Below are 18,857 nucleotides of genomic sequence, written 5' to 3'. Positions count from 1 at the left end.
ATAAGACTTGATTGGCTCATGACTATCAGATGATCTATGTTATCGAATAGTCAATAAAGTGCAATAGAGTGCAAAAAAATAAATGTTGAAGGGGTTGTCTAGTTTAGAAAACCCATTTTGATACCACCCTTTAGGAAATTCTGCGTTATTAGAGGGGGGTCCTCTGTTCAGGATCCTCATCTCTTGGTCAGAGTAGAGAGCGGTTACATAGAGCATCTCTCTCTCTCTCTCTCTGGAGGACATGTCCTGTATTACACATTACTCTGTAATGCTTCATTTCCCCTGTGGTGGCGCTGCAGGGAAATTGAATACTTACTGTCAGATTTACCACAGATTACATGTGATCGCTGGGGGTCCCAGCAAGAAGACACTCTGTGATTATTATTTTTTAAGGGATCTTTCAAACAAGTATGTATTGTTCAAAGCGGAGAACCATTTTAACGCAACATTTTCTCCAATCATTTTTGTTTTATTATATTGCAGTTTTAGTCTGGATTATTCGACTTTCTGTTTTATCAGATGCTGGTTGAAATATATCTCTCATTTATATATTGTTATACACATTGTGAAATTTGGCCTTTGCAGGTTGTGGCTTTCTGGACTCTTCGAAGATATTTGTGGTGCTATGTGGCAAATTAAAACAGAAATGTTCAGCGTGTAGAATCATGTGATCACAGGCACTGTATAGAGTCATGTGATCACAGGCACTGTATAGAGCCATGTGATCACAGGCACTGTATAGAATCATGTGATCACAAGCACTGTATAGAGTTATGTACTCACAAGCACTGTATAGAATCATGTAAACACAGGCACTGTATAGAGTCATGTGATTACAGTCACTGTATAGCCAAATCCTTAAAATCATTGGCCATAGCATGTAGTAAATAACAGGCCGGTGCCATCTTTACCTGACTTGAAGACTACTGACAAGATTTGATAATTTTCTGGAAGACAGCGCCCTCTGCTGGATGACATCAATGATTACATCCCTTTTCTTCAATACACAGTTCCAATCAACATTCCTGTCATTAGTATAAAGTACACAGAAGAATATTATAAATAGTTTCTGGAAAAGTCACTTCTATTAACGTAAAGCAGTAGAAAACGTATAATTGTAGCAGACTTGTAGTGTAAGTGATTGTAAATGTTGTCAGTCTGTTGATACGTCTAGTTCACCTCAGTAGAAACGATTATTTTATATTTATTTTCTTTATTATATATGTACATAATTACACTATATGTGGACCCCCCTCCTATTGAGTTCATGTGAGTTTTATGCACCTATTGCAAACAGGTACATAAAATCCAGCACACAGTCATGCAACCTCTATTGACAAATATTGTTAGTAGTACAGATGTAGCCAAGTTTATCTTGACTCGGATAACTTGCTGCAGGGTGATATCACAAAACAAAAGCCATTGAAAAAGTCAAGTTAAAGTGTCTGGCCACTATGTATTTAATGCGTTAAAAGTCAAGATAAAGATGGCTACATCGGTATGTGTTGTACTTTACACATGGGACTTTTATAGGACCCAACCTCTGCCACAAGTCAGTTTGTGATGTTTCTGATCTGCTAGATGTACCCCGGTCACCTGTAAGTATAAGGGTATGTGCACACACACTAATTACGTCCGTAATTGACGGACGTATTTCGGCCGCAAGTACCGGACCGAACACAGTGCAGGGAGCCGGGCTCCTAGCATCATACTTATGTACGATGCTAGGAGTCCCTGCCTCTCCGTGGAACTGCTGTCCCGTACTGAAAACATGATTACAGTACGGGACAGTTGTCCGGCAGCGAGGGAGACATCGCCCTCTGCTGGGCAACCTTAGTAATTACATCCATTTTCTCCAAAACGCAATTCTAGTCAACATTCCCGTCATCCGTATTTTGAACGCAGCAATTTATTATAAATGGTTTCCTTGAATTTACTGACATTATTTAGTCTGCAATACAGTGAGTCACTTCTTCTGCTGCATTTGAAGAAATCAGTGCGGGAAAAGCTAATGCGTCACGACTACTTACGAAAAGCGCAAGAAGACTTATTTATTACTTTATTTTAATTTTCTATACATTTTTTTACATACTGTTTATACACCACACAAACTCTACACACACACACACACACACACACACACACACACACACACACACACACACACACACACGCACACGCACACACACGCACACGCACACACACACACACACACCCATAAACCACATATACCACACAAACAATTACCCATAAACCACATACAGAACACATACTCTACACACACATATACTCATACACCACATACACATGCACCACACATACACTACACACACACACACACACACACACACACACACGACATGCACTACACATACATCTACATCTACACCACACACACATACACCACACATACACATACACCACTCATACTCTACACACACATATACTCATACACCACATACACTACACATACATCTACACCACATACACATACACCACTCATACTCTACACACACATATACTCATACACCACATACACTACACATACATCTACACCACATACACATGCACCACTCATACTCTACACACACACACACACACACACGCACACACATATATACTCCTACACTACATACACTACACATACACTACACACACAAATACCCATAAACCACATACAGTACACATACACCACACATATATACTCATACACCACATACACCACACATATACCACACACACACACACACATATATACTCATACACCACATACCCTACACATACACATATACCACACACGCACGCGCACACACACACATACAGTGAAGGAAATAAGTATTTGATCCCTTGCTGATTTTGTAAGTTTGCCCACTGTCAAAGTCATGAACAGTCTAGAATTTTTAGGCTAGGTTAATTTTACCAGTGAGAGATAGACTATATTAAAAAAAAAAACTGAAAATCACATAGTCACAATTATATATATTTATTTGCATTGTGCACAGAGAAATAAGTATTTGATCCCTTTGGCAAACAAGACTTAATACTTGGTGGCAAAACCCTTGTTGGCAAGCACAGCAGTCAGACGTTTTTTTGTAGTTGATGATGAGGTTTGCACACATGTTAGATGGAATTTTGGCCCACTCCTCTTTGCAGATCATCTGCAAATCATTAAGATTTCGAGGCTTTCGCTTGGCAACTCGGATCTTCAGCTCCCTCCATAACTTTTTGATGGGATTAAGGTCTGGAGACTGGCTAGGCCACTCCATGACCTTAATGTGCTTCTTTTTGAGCCACTCCTTTGTTGCCTTGGCTGTATGTTTCGGGTCATTGTCGTGCTGGAAGACCCAGCCACGAGCCATTTTTAATGTCCTGGTGGAGGGAAGGAGGTTGTCACTCAGGATTTGAAGGTACATGGCTCCATCCATTCTCCCATTGATGCGGTGAAGTAGTCCTGTGCCCTTAGCAGAGAAACACCCCCAAAACATAATGTTTCCACCTCCATGCTTGACAGTGGGGACGGTGTTCTTTGGGTCATAGGCAGCATTTCTCTTCCTCCAAACACGGCGAGTTGAGTTAATGCCAAAGAGCTCAATTTTAGTCTCATCTGACCACAGCACCTTCTCCCAATCACTCTCAGAATCATCCAGATGTTCATTTGCAAACTTCAGACGGGCCTGTACATGTGCCTTCTTGAGCAGGGGGACCTTGCGGGCATTGCAGGATTTTAATCCATTACGGCGTAATGTGTTGCCAATGGTTTTCTTGGTGACTGTGGTCCCAGCTGCCTTGAGATCATTAACAAGTTCCCCCCGTGTAGTTTTCGGCTGAGCTCTCACCTTCCTCAGGATCAAGGATACCCCACGAGGTGAGATTTTGCATGGAGCCCCAGATCGATGTCGATTGACAGTCATTTTGTATGTCTTCCATTTTCTTCCTATTGCACCAACAGTTGTCTCCTTCTCACCCAGCGTCTTACTTATGGTTTTGTAGCCCATTCCAGCCTTGTGCAGGTCTATGATCTTGTCCCTGACATCCTTAGAAAGCTCTTTGGTCTTGCCCATGTTGTAGAGGTTGGAGTCAGACTGATTCATTGAGTCTGTGGACAGGAGTCTTTTATACAGGTGACCATGTAAGAGCTGTCTATAATGCAGGCACCAAGTTGATTTGGAGCGTGTAACTGGTCTGGAGGAGGTTGAACTCTTAATGGTTGGTAGGGGGTCACATACTTATTTCTCTGTGCACAATGCAAATAAATAGATATAATTCTGACAATGTGATTTTCTGTTTGTTTTTTTTAAATATAATCTATCTCTCACTGGTAAAAGTAACCTAGCCTAAAAATTCTAGACTGTTCATGTCTTTGACAGTGGGCAAACTTACAAAATCAGCAAGGGATCAAATACTTATTTCCTTCACTGTATATACTCATACAGCACATACACTACACATACACCACACATAGTCCACACACACCACAAACACACACACACACATACAGTATATACTCATACACCACATACACTACACATACATATACACATACACCACACATACACACATACACTACACATACACTAGACATACATATACACATACACCACACACACACACACACACAAAATCATACACCACATACACTACACATACACCACACACACATATACTCATACACTACACACATATATACACATGCACTACACATACACCACACATACACTACACACACACAAATACCCATACACCAGATATACACATACACCACTAATACTTTATACACACACACACACACACCACTCATACTCTACACACACATATACACATACGCTTCATATACACCACTCATGCTCTGCACACACAAATATCCATACACGACTCATACACCAGAAGAGAAGAAAAATTTTACTCATTAATCACTTCAGTGAATTCTAATCGACTAATACTTTGTGGGAGCACAAATTTAATATTATAGTAAGCAGTGAATACTACACATACACACACACATAAACAATACACATACACCACTCATACTCGACACACACATAGACACATACACTACACATACATATACACATAAACCACACATATTCTACACACACACACACACACACACACACACACACACACACACACACACAAATACCCATACACCACATACACTACACACACATATACACACACTCATATACACTACACATACACATACATCACACATACTCTACACACATATACTCATACATCGCATACACTACACAAGTATACACATATATCATATTTATACTACACACAGATAGATATATATATATATAGATTCCTTTTCTTGACTCTGATATCTTTCTGCAGCAAGATAACTTACCACTTAAAGAGACTCTGTCACCACATTATAAGTGCCCTGTCTCCTACATAAGGAGATCGGCGCCATAATGTAGGTGACAGCAGTGCTTTTTATTAAAAAAAACGATCTATTTCCACCACGTTATTAGCGATTTATGCTAATGAGTTTCTCAGTGGACAATTGGGCGTGTTTTACTATTGACCAAGTGGGCGTTGTACAGAGGAGTGTATGACGCTGACCAATCAGTGACCAATCAGTGACCAATCAGCGTCCTGCACTCCTCTCCATTCATATAGTCAGCGCATAGGGATCCTGTTAGATCCTTATGTGCTGTCTTATACTGACACATTAACGATACTGAAGTGTTTAGACAGTGAATAGACATTCCACGGGATGTCTATTCACAATCTCTGCACTTCGTTACTGTTTCTGTGTTAGCTACAGCAGAGCAAGCGTAATCTCGCGAGATCACGCTGCAGACGACAGGTTACAACGAGATTATGCTTGCTCTGCCGTAACTACCACAGAAACGTTGACGAAGTGTAGAGATTGTGAATAGACATCCCGTGGAATGTCTATTCACTGTCTAAACACTTCAGTATTGTTAATGTGTCAGTATAAGACAGCACATAAGGATCTAAAAGGATCCCTATGCGCTGAGTAAATGAATGGAGAGGAGTGCATGACGCTGATTGGTCACTGATAGGTCACTGATTGGTCAGCGTCATACACTCCCCTGTACAACGCCCACTTGGTCAATAGTAAAACACGCCCAGTTGACCATTGAGAAACTCATTAGCAAAAAGCTAAAATCGCTAATAACGTGGTGAAAATAGATATTGTTTTTAATAAAAAGCATTTCCGTCATCTACATTATAGCGCCGATGTCCTTATATAGGAGACAGGGCACTTATAATGTGGGGACAGAGCCTCTTTAAGCCATTAAAAAAAGTCAAGTTAAAGTGTTTTGCCACAGTGTATTTAATGCGATAATGCGTTAAAAGTCAAGTTAAAGATGGCAACATCTGTACTCCTACACCAGACATACGCTACACACACAGTATACCAGTCCTTCTCAGTGAAATAGAATATCATCAAAAAGTTCATTTATTTCAGTAATTCAATTCAGAAAGTGTCTCGTATATTCTATAGATTCATCACACACAGAGGGGTCTATTTCCAGCATGTGTTTCTCCTAATGTTGATGATTATGGCTGAAAACCCAAAATTTATTGTCTCAGAGAATTTGAATATTGGGTGTTAGTTGCAGCTTGTCGCCTCCTGGGGTGACTTTCTAATCAGCGAATCAACACAAAACACCCGCAGAGGTTTCCTAAGTCTTTACAATGACGGGTCTGCTGCTCGGTGTCCACAGTCCTGGTATCAGAGGAAAGTACATTGTGCATTTCATTTGGAAATCTCGTCCCAGAGTCTGGAGGAAGAGCGGAGAGGCGTCAATTCAAGTGTCCTGCGCTCCAGTGTGAAGTGTCCGCAGTCAGGGATGGTTTGGGGGCCGTGTCATCTGCTGGTGTTGGTCCATTGTGTTATATCAGGTCCAGAGTCAGCGCAGCGTCTAGCAGGACACTTCCCAGCTCTTCATGCTTCCCTCTGCTGACAAGCTTTATGGAGACGCTGATTTCATTTTCCAGCAGGACTTGGCACTGCCCACCCTGCCAAAACTACCAATACCCGGTGTAATAACCACAGTATCACTGCGCCTGATTGGCCAGAAAACTCGCCTGACCTAAACCCCATAGAGAATCTATAGGGTATTGTCAAGAGGAAGATGAGACACCAGACCCAACAATGCAGACGAGCTGAAGGCCGATATCAAAGCAACCTGGGCTTCCATAACACCTCAGCAGTGCCACAGGCTAATCACCCCCATGCCACGCCACATTGATAACACCTCAGCAGTGCCACAGGCTGATCACCTCCATGCCACGCCGCATTGATAACACCTCAGCAGTGCCACAGGCTGATCGCCCCCATGACACGCCGCATTGATAACACCTCAGCAGTGCCACAGGCTGATCGCCTCCATGCCACGCCGCATTGATAACACTTCAGCAGTGCCACAGGCTGATCGCCTCCATGCCACGTAGCATTGATAACACCTCAGCAGTGCCACAGGCTGATCGCCTCCATGCCACGCCACATTGATAACACCTCAGCAGAGCCACAGGCTGATCGCCTCCATGCCACACCGCATTGATAACATCTCAGCAGTGCCACAGGCTAATCACCCCCATGCCACGCCGCATTGATAACACCTCATCAGTGCCACAGGCTAATCACCCCCATGCCACGCCGCATTGATAACACCTCAGCAGTGCCACAGGCTGATCGCCATCCATGCCACGCCGCATTGATAACACCTCAGCAGTGCCACAGGCTGATCACCTCCATGCCATGTCGCATTGATAACACCTCAGCAGTACCACAGGCTGATCACCTCCATGCCACGCCACATTGATAACACCTCTGCAGTGCCACAGACTGATCACCTCCATGCCACGCCGCATTGATAACACCTCAGCAGTGCCACTGACTGATCGCCTCCATGCCACACCACATTGATAACACCACCGCAGTGCCACAGGCTGATCGCCTCCATGCCACACCCTATTGATAACACCTCAGCAGTGCCACAGGCTGATCGCCTCCATGCCACACCACATTGATAACACCTCAGCAGTGTCACAGGCTGATCACCTCCATGCCACGCCGCATTGATAACACCTAAGCAGTGCCACAGGCTGATCGCCTCCATGCCATGCCGCATTGATAACACCTAAGCAGTGCCACAGGCTGATCCCCTCCATGCCACGCCACATTGATAACCCCTCAGCAGTGCCACAGGCTGATCAACTCCATGCCACGCCGCATTGATAACCTCTGCAGTGCCACAGGCTGATCACCTCCATGCCACACCACATTGATAATCCCTCAGCAGTGCCACTGACTGATCGCCCCCATGCCACGCCACATTGATAACACCTCAGCAGTGCCACAGGCTGATCGCCTCCATGCCACGCTGCATTGATAACCTTAGCAGTGCCACAGGCTGATCGCCTCCATGCCACGCCGCATTGATAACACCTCAGCAGTGCCACAGGCTGATCACCTCCATGCCACGCCGCATTGATAACACCTCAGCAGTGCCACAGGCTGATCGCCTCCATGCCACGCCGCATTGATAACACCTCAGCAGTGCCACTGAATGTATATCATATATGAGTTTCACTCTTTTTAATTGAATTACTGAAATAATTTATTTTTTTTGTTGATATTCTAATTCATTGAGAAGGACTAGTATATGGGTATATATATATATATATATATATATATATATACATACACCCCACATACCATACATATATATATGGTCTGAGGAACATGATGAAGAGTTCAAGGTGTTGACTTGTCTCTTAATTCCCCAGATCTCAATCGGATCGATAATCTGAGGGATGTGCTAAAAAAACAAGTCCAATCCATGGAGGCCGCACCGCACAATTTACAGGACATAGATTATCTGCCATTTATGTCTTGTGCCAGAGACCACAGGAACCTGCAGAGATCTTGTAGAGTCCACACCTCGAGGGGTCAGTGGGCGGCAAGAGGGCGACTACACAATATTAGGCATGTGGTTGTAATGTTATGGCTGATCTGTGTATATTCAGTACCTGGGGTCATGGCGGTGTTAGTTGGTGATATTGTGCGGCAGGCGGGAGATGCAGCCCCCAGCCACTGTTGGGTGTGATTGTGGACACAGAAGGGTGGCGGGTGCATCATGCTTCAGCGCAGCGGAGCGGCTGATGTATGAGATGTCGGTCGCTGATTGGCTATACAGGCGGCTAACGCAGGAGACAGGTGAATGGTCAGAGGTTTGTAGCAGGGTCAAAGCATGACAGAGGGGCCCTACAATGCTGTCTGTGGCTGATAGCAGTATATAGGGCACCGGAGCAGGATTTGGCCAGAAACTGGTTCTGATATCTGGTTGTGATTTTAACAACTGTATCTGGAGAACCATCACGAGCAAGAAAAATCTGAACCGGCCAAATACCCCCCTGGTATTACCCCATAACTTCACAGATTTGTAATTTAGGATACATAAAACTATTGGAGGGTTTGTCTGAATTCTCATCAGTACAGATGTAGCAGAGCTAAGTTTGTTATTTAACTGTTTCTTTTGTGCTTTGTGATAGCTAGGATAGCTGGGGAGGAAGTCCACCGTCCAGCAGCACCAGCTTTAAAAGTATAGATGGGTGAACGCCTTGGGGACCCGATCACAGTTCCATATCCAATAAACATCCAATGATAGGATAGCTGGGGGATATGGCATCAGGCACATGACCATAGCCGTGTGCACGGGCCGGTATTGTAGCACGCACGGCCGCGGAGTGTCATCCACGGGCCGTCTGCAAATCACGGACCGTGCACGCATTGATTTCAATGAGCCCGAACCGTGAATGCGGCCCGTAATAAGACATGTCCTATCTTTTTTAAACCCTCAGCTGTGAGAAGTACTAGGTCCAGAGGCTGAAAACACATACTCTCACAGCTGAAGGTTTGTTCCAATTGTATCCAGTCTAGACAACCCTGTGAGATAAATGTGCTCCGTATTTATTTATGTAACCAGCAGTGATACAATGTAACAAACTCTCAGGACAGGAAACTCGGAAAACAATTGTACCCGTAGTTCTATGTAAAACCATAGATATCACCATGAGTTGGGCCAAATGACAAACCCAGTGCTGCTACATGTGTACTGATTTAGCTCTGCTGCATTAGTAAATACCTGAAGAGCTTGTGTTGGCACAATACAGTCGGTGAAGGAGGGAAGGGAATATTTTCTGATGTTATTAATATTTATTTTCCCTTTTCTTGATATTTCAGTCATGTTTCGTCTGTATGACACGGATGGGAACGGCTACCTGGACAGCGCGGTGAGTGTCACAATCACACAATATTTGGCTCTGTTCACATCTAGGTCTGAACCTCCCCCGCAGATGATATCAGAAATGACGCGGAGAATAGCGCAGCATGCAGCCCTACTCTTCGTTACAAAGCCACGGAGCCTGAGGACCCCATTATAAATCAATGGGGTCCGTTGGGCGTTGGTGTATCCATCGTACGACAGATCCGACATCGCCTGGTGGTTTCCGTTAAAAACGCAGATGTGAACAGATCCTTCTTATATCTTCTACGCTGAGCAATGTTCCTTAGTGAGCGGGGGTTAATAATGTTCGCACTGAACAGCGCGCTAATAACATACCTCCCAACTTTTGAATTCTGAAAAGAGGGACCTTTAAGCCACGCCCCTAACCACGCCCAATATCCCACATAAACACATCAAATCACGGCCAGATCCTTCTGCAAATAACGCGCGCACATTCTCACTGCGGATCTCTAGACTGTCTGGATATCACAGATATTATGGATCCGGTTATATCGTCTTTGTGTTACTTTTCCTATCTTGGGTATAACATTTGCTGATCACGGAGGCAGCACCTGCAGGACAAATCAAAAGGCTGAGAACAATGAAAGTCAAAAGGGAGGCCCTGTGGTCGATGACTTTTCAATTGACACGTAGCAGAGTTACATGATGGGAATCTTTTTTTCCAGTTGTATAACTCTGCTACCGGTCAATGGAAAAATCATCCACCAGAGCCCCCCTGTAGATAGCTCCAGATATAGCGCCAGATACAGCCCCCCTGTAGATAGCTCCACACACAGCCCCCTGTAGATCGATCTACACACAGCCCCCTGTAGATCGATCTACACACAGCCCCCCCTGTACATAGCGCCAGACACAGCCCCCCTGTAGATAGCTCTACACAAAGCCCCCTGTAGATAGCTCCAGACACAGCCCCCCTGTACATAGCGTCAGACACAGCCCCCCTGTAGATAGCTCCACACACAGCCCCCTGTAGATAGCTCCAGACACAGCCCCCCTGTACATAGCGCCAGACACAGCCCCCCTGTAGATAGCTCCAGACACAGCCCCCCCTGTAGATAGCTCCACACACAGCCCCCTGTAGATAGCTCCACACTCAGCCCCCTGGTAGATCGCTCCACACACAGCCCCCCTGTACATAGCGCCAGACACAGCCCCCCTGTAGATAGCGCCAGATACAGCCCCCCTGTAGATAGCTCCACACACAGCCACCTGTAGATAGCACCACACACAGCCCCCCTGTAGATAGCGCCACACACAGTCCCCCTGTATATAGCTCCAGATACAGCCCCCCTGTACATAGCGCCAGACACAGCCCCCTGTAGATAACTCCACACACAGCCCCCCTGTAGATAACTCCACACACAGCCCCCCTGTAGATAGCTCCACACACAGCCCCCTGTAGATAGCTCCAAACACAGCCCCCCTATAGATAGTGCCAGACACAGCCCCCCTATAGATAGCTCCACACACAGCCCCCTATAGATAGCTCCACGCACAGCCCCCCTATAGATAGCGCCACACACAGCCCGCCTGTAGATAGCTCCAGATACAGCCCCCCTGTAGATAGCGCCACACACAGCCCCCCTGTAGATAGCGCCACACACAGCCCCCCCCTGTAGATAGCTCCAGATACAGCCCCCCTGTAGATAGCGCCACACACAGCCCCCCTGTAGATAGCGCCACACACAGCCCCCTGTAGATAGCGCTACACACAGCCCCCTGTATTTAGCGCTACACACAGCCCCCTGTAGATAGCTCCACACACAGCCCCCTATAGATAGCTCCACGCACAGCCCCCCTATAGATAGCGCCACACACAGCCCCCCTGTAGATAGCTCCAGATACAGCCCCCCTGTAGATAGCGCCACACACAGCCCCCCTGTAGATAGCGCCACACACAGCCCCCCCCTGTAGATAGCTCCAGATACAGCCCCCCTGTAGATAGCGCCACACACAGCCCCCCTGTAGATAGCGCCACACACAGCCCCCTGTAGATAGCGCTACACACAGCCCCCTGTATTTAGCGCTACACACAGCCCCCTGTAGATAGCTCCACACACAGCCCCCTATAGATAGCTCCACGCACAGCCCCCCTATAGATAGCGCCACACACAGCCCCCCTGTAGATAGCTCCAGATACAGCCCCCCTGTAGATAGCGCCACACACAGCCCCCCTGTAGATAGCGCCACACACAGCCCCCCCCTGTAGATAGCTCCAGATACAGCCCCCCTGTAGATAGCGCCACACACAGCCCCCCTGTAGATAGCGCCACACACAGCCCCCTATAGATAGCTCCACACACACCGGCATCAATCCCAGTGAGAACACCGCTGCAAGACTCTTGCCTTCTTCTGATCGCTGCTACAGTCGTCCGGCATGCAGGGCGCCTGTCAGCAGCGATCAGCTGTTTTGATACAGCTGCAGCTCCCAGCGGGACATTTTGCGGACCGCCCAGGATGGACGGTTGGGAGGTATGCTAATAATAAGCCACATACCCGCCCGATACACTGCGCCACATAACATCCGGATGAATAGTGTCAGGGCACGTTCAGACATAGCGGAATTTCTGTTGAATTTCGCTGCAGACATTCATTTTTAGGTGACTTAGGTCAGACGTTTCGGAAAATAACTTTAGGCTGTGGTGCAGAATTTTCCGCATGCACATTACGTTGCGGAGAAGAAGCGGAATTTCACTGCGGATTTCAGCCTTTGCAATGCAAAAACTGAAATCTGCGGCAAGTCCGCTGTGTTTTCTGCAACGTCTGAATCACCTGTCAAATATGCAAATGTTGGTGCAGATTCGTTGTGTAATTGCACGGAATCTGCACCAAAATTTGCAGCAGAAAAATTCTGCCACGTGTGAACATGCCCTTATAGTATCTGGAATCTAGCAGTAAAACTCCAGATAAATCCAGGCAGCCCATAACATTTCTGAGTCCCCCTGAAAAGCAATAGGTTGGTCTATCGGGGTGTAGGGGTAAGGGTTGTCCAGTGTAGTTAAGGGGTTAGGGGGTGGGTAAGGGTTAGTAGGATTAGTACCAACTTCCTGAGTGGTCTAAGGCGCTGTTCACATCATGTATACAAAGTATGGGAGGACGGACCGTAAACAGCAAATGATAGCATATGTCCTATCTTTTGCGTTACACTTTTATGGCCCGGACGCCTTCCTGTAAATAAACGGGAAAGTGTCCGTGGACAATAGAAGTGAATGCGTCCGTAATTGCGGATGATTTTTACGGTCGTGTACATGGGGCCTGCCTGGCTTGAATAGTTCTGGGTGTATATGTGTGAACATTGATGTGGATGTTGATTTGAACCTACAAAAAGTTTCCATGACATCACTGCAGCTGACAGAAGTCAGGGGACATGTTTTCATCAGAATCTCTCAGTAGTGCAGCCTCAGGCTTTAGGCCTTTAACTTCAATTGATTATATGTCAACCTAAAAGTAAAAAAAAAAACGGCTTTTAAGGGTACGTTCACACGGGCTATTTTCAGCCGTTTTTTGTTAAGCGTGTGAACATGCCCTCGGGCTACACAGCGGCCTACTGACACCACTCCGGCTTGCAGATAACCCGGCTGCAAACTCTTAAACTCACTGCAACTTTCTGAATAATTCATCATTTCCCTGAAACAAAATATCCACCAGTAAACATTGCCCTCTGTCAAGTTTAGGCCGGGTTCCCACGTGGCGTAAACGCTGCGGAATTTCAGCAACGGAATTGTGTGCGGAAATTCCGCAGCATTTACAGTAGCAGCAAAGTGGATGAGAATCAGAAAATCTCACGCCCGCGCTTCGGAGAAAAAGCAGTGTAAACATTAATAAATTGATCTGCGGTGCGGAATTAAATTGCTGCGTTTTTGTTGATTTTCCGTTGCAGGTTTTCCCCATTGAATTCAATGGGGATGCAAAACCCGCAACAGAAAGCCAAGTGTTGCGATTTTGTGGCATAATTGCAACGTTTTATCCCATGTGACAGCTGCAGCCAATCACAGGCTGCAGCGTTACATGGCCTGCAACGTCATCGTAGGAGGCCGGAGCGGACGTCAAAGAAGGGAGGGGCTAAGTATGAGCGCTTTTTTACGCAGCGGAACTACCGTCCGAAAAAACACGCCATAATGTGGTGTGATTTTTCGAACGGAAGGTGTTGCGGTTTCCAGGTCGGATACGCTGCATGATTTTTACGGAGCGTATACAACCTGTGGGAACCCGGCCTTACGGATACACATTGTCTTTCAAGGCTTCACCATTTTCAAGATCTGTACTTGCTGTCAGTGAAGGGAAATATTTTTGTTTTTAACTTTCATACAGTATAATGAAACTTCTGCAACTTTCTAATATACTTTGTGACTAATAAACTTTCCTCACCATTTAAAAATCTCTATTTGCGTTTGTTACAGTTGCATCCGGTCTAGACAATCCTCAACAGCTTGAACTCCAGGCCAATACATTTGACAGAGGATTGTCTAGACTGGATACAACTGCAACAAACTCTCAGCTGTGAGAAGTATTACATGTTTTCATTCACTGACAGCAATCTGAGATCTTGAAAATGGTAAGGAAGTAAAACAAAGTCTATTAGAAGGTTGTTGAACTGTTTTATTCTCTAAATGCTCCATGAAATGTATTTTGCTTGACAATATAATATTGTGAAACCTTTATTTCAGTCATGTGACTAACTGCCCGCTATTTTCTGCTGTTATCAGGAGCTGGAGAGTATAATCACACAGATGATGCATGTCGCTGAATATCTGGAATGGGACGTCACCGAGCTTAGTCCCGTAAGTGACAGACCCTGTGACAATGACGATGGTTATTAAAGGGGTATTCCAGCTACAAGCATTTATCACCGATCCACTGGATATCTGATAAGTGTTAGATCGGTGGTGGGCCGACCACTGGGACCCCCACCGATCCTTGGCTGCAACTAGGAGGAGTTTGCATGGAGCGGCGGCTGAGCGTGCTCCCTACTGCTCCATCCGTGGATAGGTGATAAATGCTTCTGGCTGGAATACCCCTTTAAGTTTTATATGTTCATATGTTACTTTATAATGTCATGTTTTATATGTCGCAGGGCTGAGTTTGTCAGATGTAGCAGGGCTGAGTTAGTCAGATGTCGCTGGGCTGAGTTTGTCAGATGTAGCAGTGCTGGGTTGATCAGATGTCTCAGGGCTGAGTTTGTCAGATGTAGCAGTGCTGGGTTGATCAGATGTCTCAGGGCTGAGTTTGTCAGATGTCGCAGGGCTGAATTAATCAGATGTACCTCAGTGAAACTTGCCAAATACAGCCAGAGATGACTTTTTAAAATGCAGGACAGCTGTATTTATTAGATGAAGTAGGGCTGAATTTTTATGATTTTACTGAATGCAGAGAGTTAAATTTATCAGATGTAAAATAGTGGAATTTGTTAAATGTAGCAGTGCTGAGTTTATCAGATTTGAAATTTGGTTCAAATGTAGCAGAACTATTTATGCTAATTACAAGAGCTGAGTTTATCAATGTAGTAGAGCTAAGTTTATCTTATGTATCAGAACGGAGTTTATCAGATGTAGTAGAGCTGAGTTTCTAAGCTTCAGCGGAACTGAGTTTATCAGATGTAGCAGTGCTGAGTTTATCTTATGTATCAGAACTGAGTTTATGAGATGTAGCAGTGCTGAGTTTATGAGATGTAGTAAATCTCTGGCATCTTCTGGTCTATGACTCCCAAACGGTATTTTCATGAGGATGCCAAGAAATGCTGCATTAGGTGGATCATTCAGGGTATGTTCACACGGCCAAATTTCAGACGTATACGAGGCGTATTATGCCTCGTTTTACGTCTGAAAATATGGCTACAATACGTCGGCAAAAATATGCCCATTCATTTGAATGGGTTTGCCGACGTACTGTGCAGACGACCTGTTATTTACGCGTCGTCGTTTGACAGCTGTCAAACGACGACTCGTAAAAATACAGCCTCGTCAAAAGAAGTGCAGGACACTTCTTTCAGACGTTTTTGGAGCTGTTTTCTCATAGACTCCAATGAAAACAGCTCCAAAAACGAGTTGGTAAAAAAATGAGTTGGTAAAAATGCGAGTTGGTAAAAAACGTCTGAAAAGCAGGGTCTGTTTTCCCTTGAAAACAGCTCTGGATTTTCAGACGTTTTGGTTGACTACGTGTGAACATACCCTCACTGTCCAGCAGGCAGGGGCATAACTAGGAAGGACTGGGCCCCATAGCAAACTTTTGGCTCCCCCCTCCCCTGGGTACCACACACAGCCCCCCCTTGTAGTTAGTGCACCCCCTCTAGATCCTGCTAAACAGACCCCTGTAGACAGTGTCACACCCACTTGTAGATAGTGCCAACCTTCCCGCCCTGTAGATAGTGCCCCCACCTCCTCCTTGTAAATAGTGCCATACAGCCCCCCCTTATAGATAGTGCCCCCACCTCCTCCTTGTAAATAGTGCCATACAGCCCCCCTTGTAGATAGTGCCCCCACCTCCTTCTTGTAAATAGTGCCATACAGCCCCCCTTGTAGATAGTGCCCCCACCTTCCCCTTGTAGATAGTGCCATACACCCCTCCGTAGATAGCACCATACAGCCCCCTCTCCTCTGTAGAGCGTGCCATAAAGCCCCCTCTGTAGATAGTGCCCCCCAAACAAAAAAAACTTTATACTCAACTAGGCCCCGTTTCCGCGGAGAATCGGAGCTGCTTCACAACGCCGACAGGATCCTTGCGTAGGCCGGCGTGATCTAGTGACGTCATCATACCTGCAAGCACAGAGATCCTGTTCCTGCGCCGAACGGCCTGTAGCCTAGTAAATGGCAGAGCAAAGAGATACCTCCCAGCTTTGCCATAGTGTTCAATAGAATCTGCGTCCTAAGGACGCAGATACTATTGAATGTGGTGTCGCTACCGCAGTAGAAGCCATAGCGGTTGCTGGCGCCACTATGGTTGCCACAGCGGTAGTTACGCCACTGCCAGCAGGTGTTACATTTCCCATGAAGAATCCTGGGCCTCTTGGTTGTCATGTGCCAGAGGCTCCTGGTAAACTTTGTTGAACACTAGTGTGAAATGCAGGACCCCAGGGAAATAAGCTCCATCTCCCCTCCATAAACATAGTGTTAAAAAAAAAAATATTAAGGCTTCCTACAACCACCACTAGGAGGAGTTAAGAATTTACTGCATACAGATTTAGTATTGAGTTCAATGTATAAACAGTATGCAGGAGGCTCCCCCTAGTGGTGGCTGCAGGAACACAGACTTTTATCATTTAAGAAATGAATCCACACAGAAGGATGGAGATTTGCTTTAGAATTACCATGGAGCGTCTCCTCCTCCTGTGCCTCAGCACACTTTTTGTTTGTAGATGTGTGAACCAAGGTCCAGAAAATACTCCATGATAAAAATGATAAAAAAATTTCTTGCTCCACTTGCGTGACCCTCTCCATTTTTGACCACAGATTCTCCATGAAATGATGGAAGAGATTGACTATGACCATGATGGGACTGTGTCCCTGGACGAGTGGATTCAAGGAGGAATGACTACCATCCCCCTCCTGGTTTTACTTGGGTTGGAAAATGTAAGTTTTAACAAGTTTATAAGTAAGCAATAAGTTTTAATATCTCTAATAATGGATATAATAACCTTATATAATATAATGTAATATACCTCAACGTCCGCCGTTCAGAAGCCTCAGTCAAAAAAGAATAGACGCACATTCTACAACGTTTTTTTTATTTAAGCCCACTGATTATTCTGGCCACACCAATGAAGGGCAGGCCAAATAGCAGTGCCAGAATTAAAGACCCAGTCACACATCAGTGCCCACATAATACTGATAGAGGAATAGTAGTGCCCCAAAAAAGTGCCTAACACCGTGCCCCACAACATACTTATCTCTTCTATGTCCGCTCTACACCCCTAACAGGAAGTTACATACGAACAGCCAATCAGCAGCCTCTAATATGTAACTACCCCTTCCTGTGCCGATCTTTGCAGTCAGAGATCGGCAGTGGAGAAGACAAGTCCTGTGGAAAGGATCACAGAAGTGCTGTGCTCCGAGACAGTGCCGGGAATCCAGGACTGTCTCCTCTCAGTCTGGATACATTTTCAGTATGGGGTTGGGTAGTCAGGAGCTGCAACAAGGAGGCCCATGAGCCACAACTGCCAAATAGGACCTACATAATACCACCTAACACATACAGTGCTAAATAACAATATCATAAAGTGTCCCTTATAATACTGCCATATAGTGCTAATATAATTACACCCAACACATACAGTGACACATAATAATAATAATAATAATAATAATAATAATAATAATAATAATATAAAGTGTCCCTTATAATACTGCCATATACTGTTTATATATAACACCCAACACATACAGTGACTAATAATGTTATAAAGTGTCCCTTATAATACTGCCATATAGTGCTAATATAATAGTGACATAGAGTGGCCATGTAACAGTATTATGTTGTAGTAAAATAAGAACCATATAATTCCTAAGTATTACTAAAGAAAGAAGCAAAAATCTATTCACCCGAGTCCAGCGGTCTGCAGATCCCAGG

General features: G+C 45.2%; 1 protein-coding gene across 3 annotated transcripts in view; it reads left to right on the top strand.

Annotated features, from left to right (window-relative positions):
- DGKB (diacylglycerol kinase beta) overlaps positions 1-18,857 on the top strand; it is a 396,795-nt gene that overhangs the window by 137,962 nt on the left and 239,976 nt on the right. For all 3 annotated transcript variants that reach the window (XM_075827771.1, XM_075827769.1, XM_075827770.1), the window contains exons 7-9: positions 10,232-10,281; positions 15,002-15,076; positions 17,741-17,860. In XM_075827771.1, the coding sequence (XP_075683886.1) occupies positions 10,232-10,281; positions 15,002-15,076; positions 17,741-17,860 (245 nt within the window). The remainder of the gene's footprint in view (positions 1-10,231; positions 10,282-15,001; positions 15,077-17,740; positions 17,861-18,857) is intronic.

Source organism: Rhinoderma darwinii, chromosome 5, assembly GCF_050947455.1.
Source record: "Rhinoderma darwinii isolate aRhiDar2 chromosome 5, aRhiDar2.hap1, whole genome shotgun sequence".
In the NCBI taxonomy this organism is placed as follows: Eukaryota; Metazoa; Chordata; class Amphibia; order Anura; family Rhinodermatidae; genus Rhinoderma; species Rhinoderma darwinii.
This window is presented reverse-complemented; position numbering and strand designations above follow the sequence as displayed.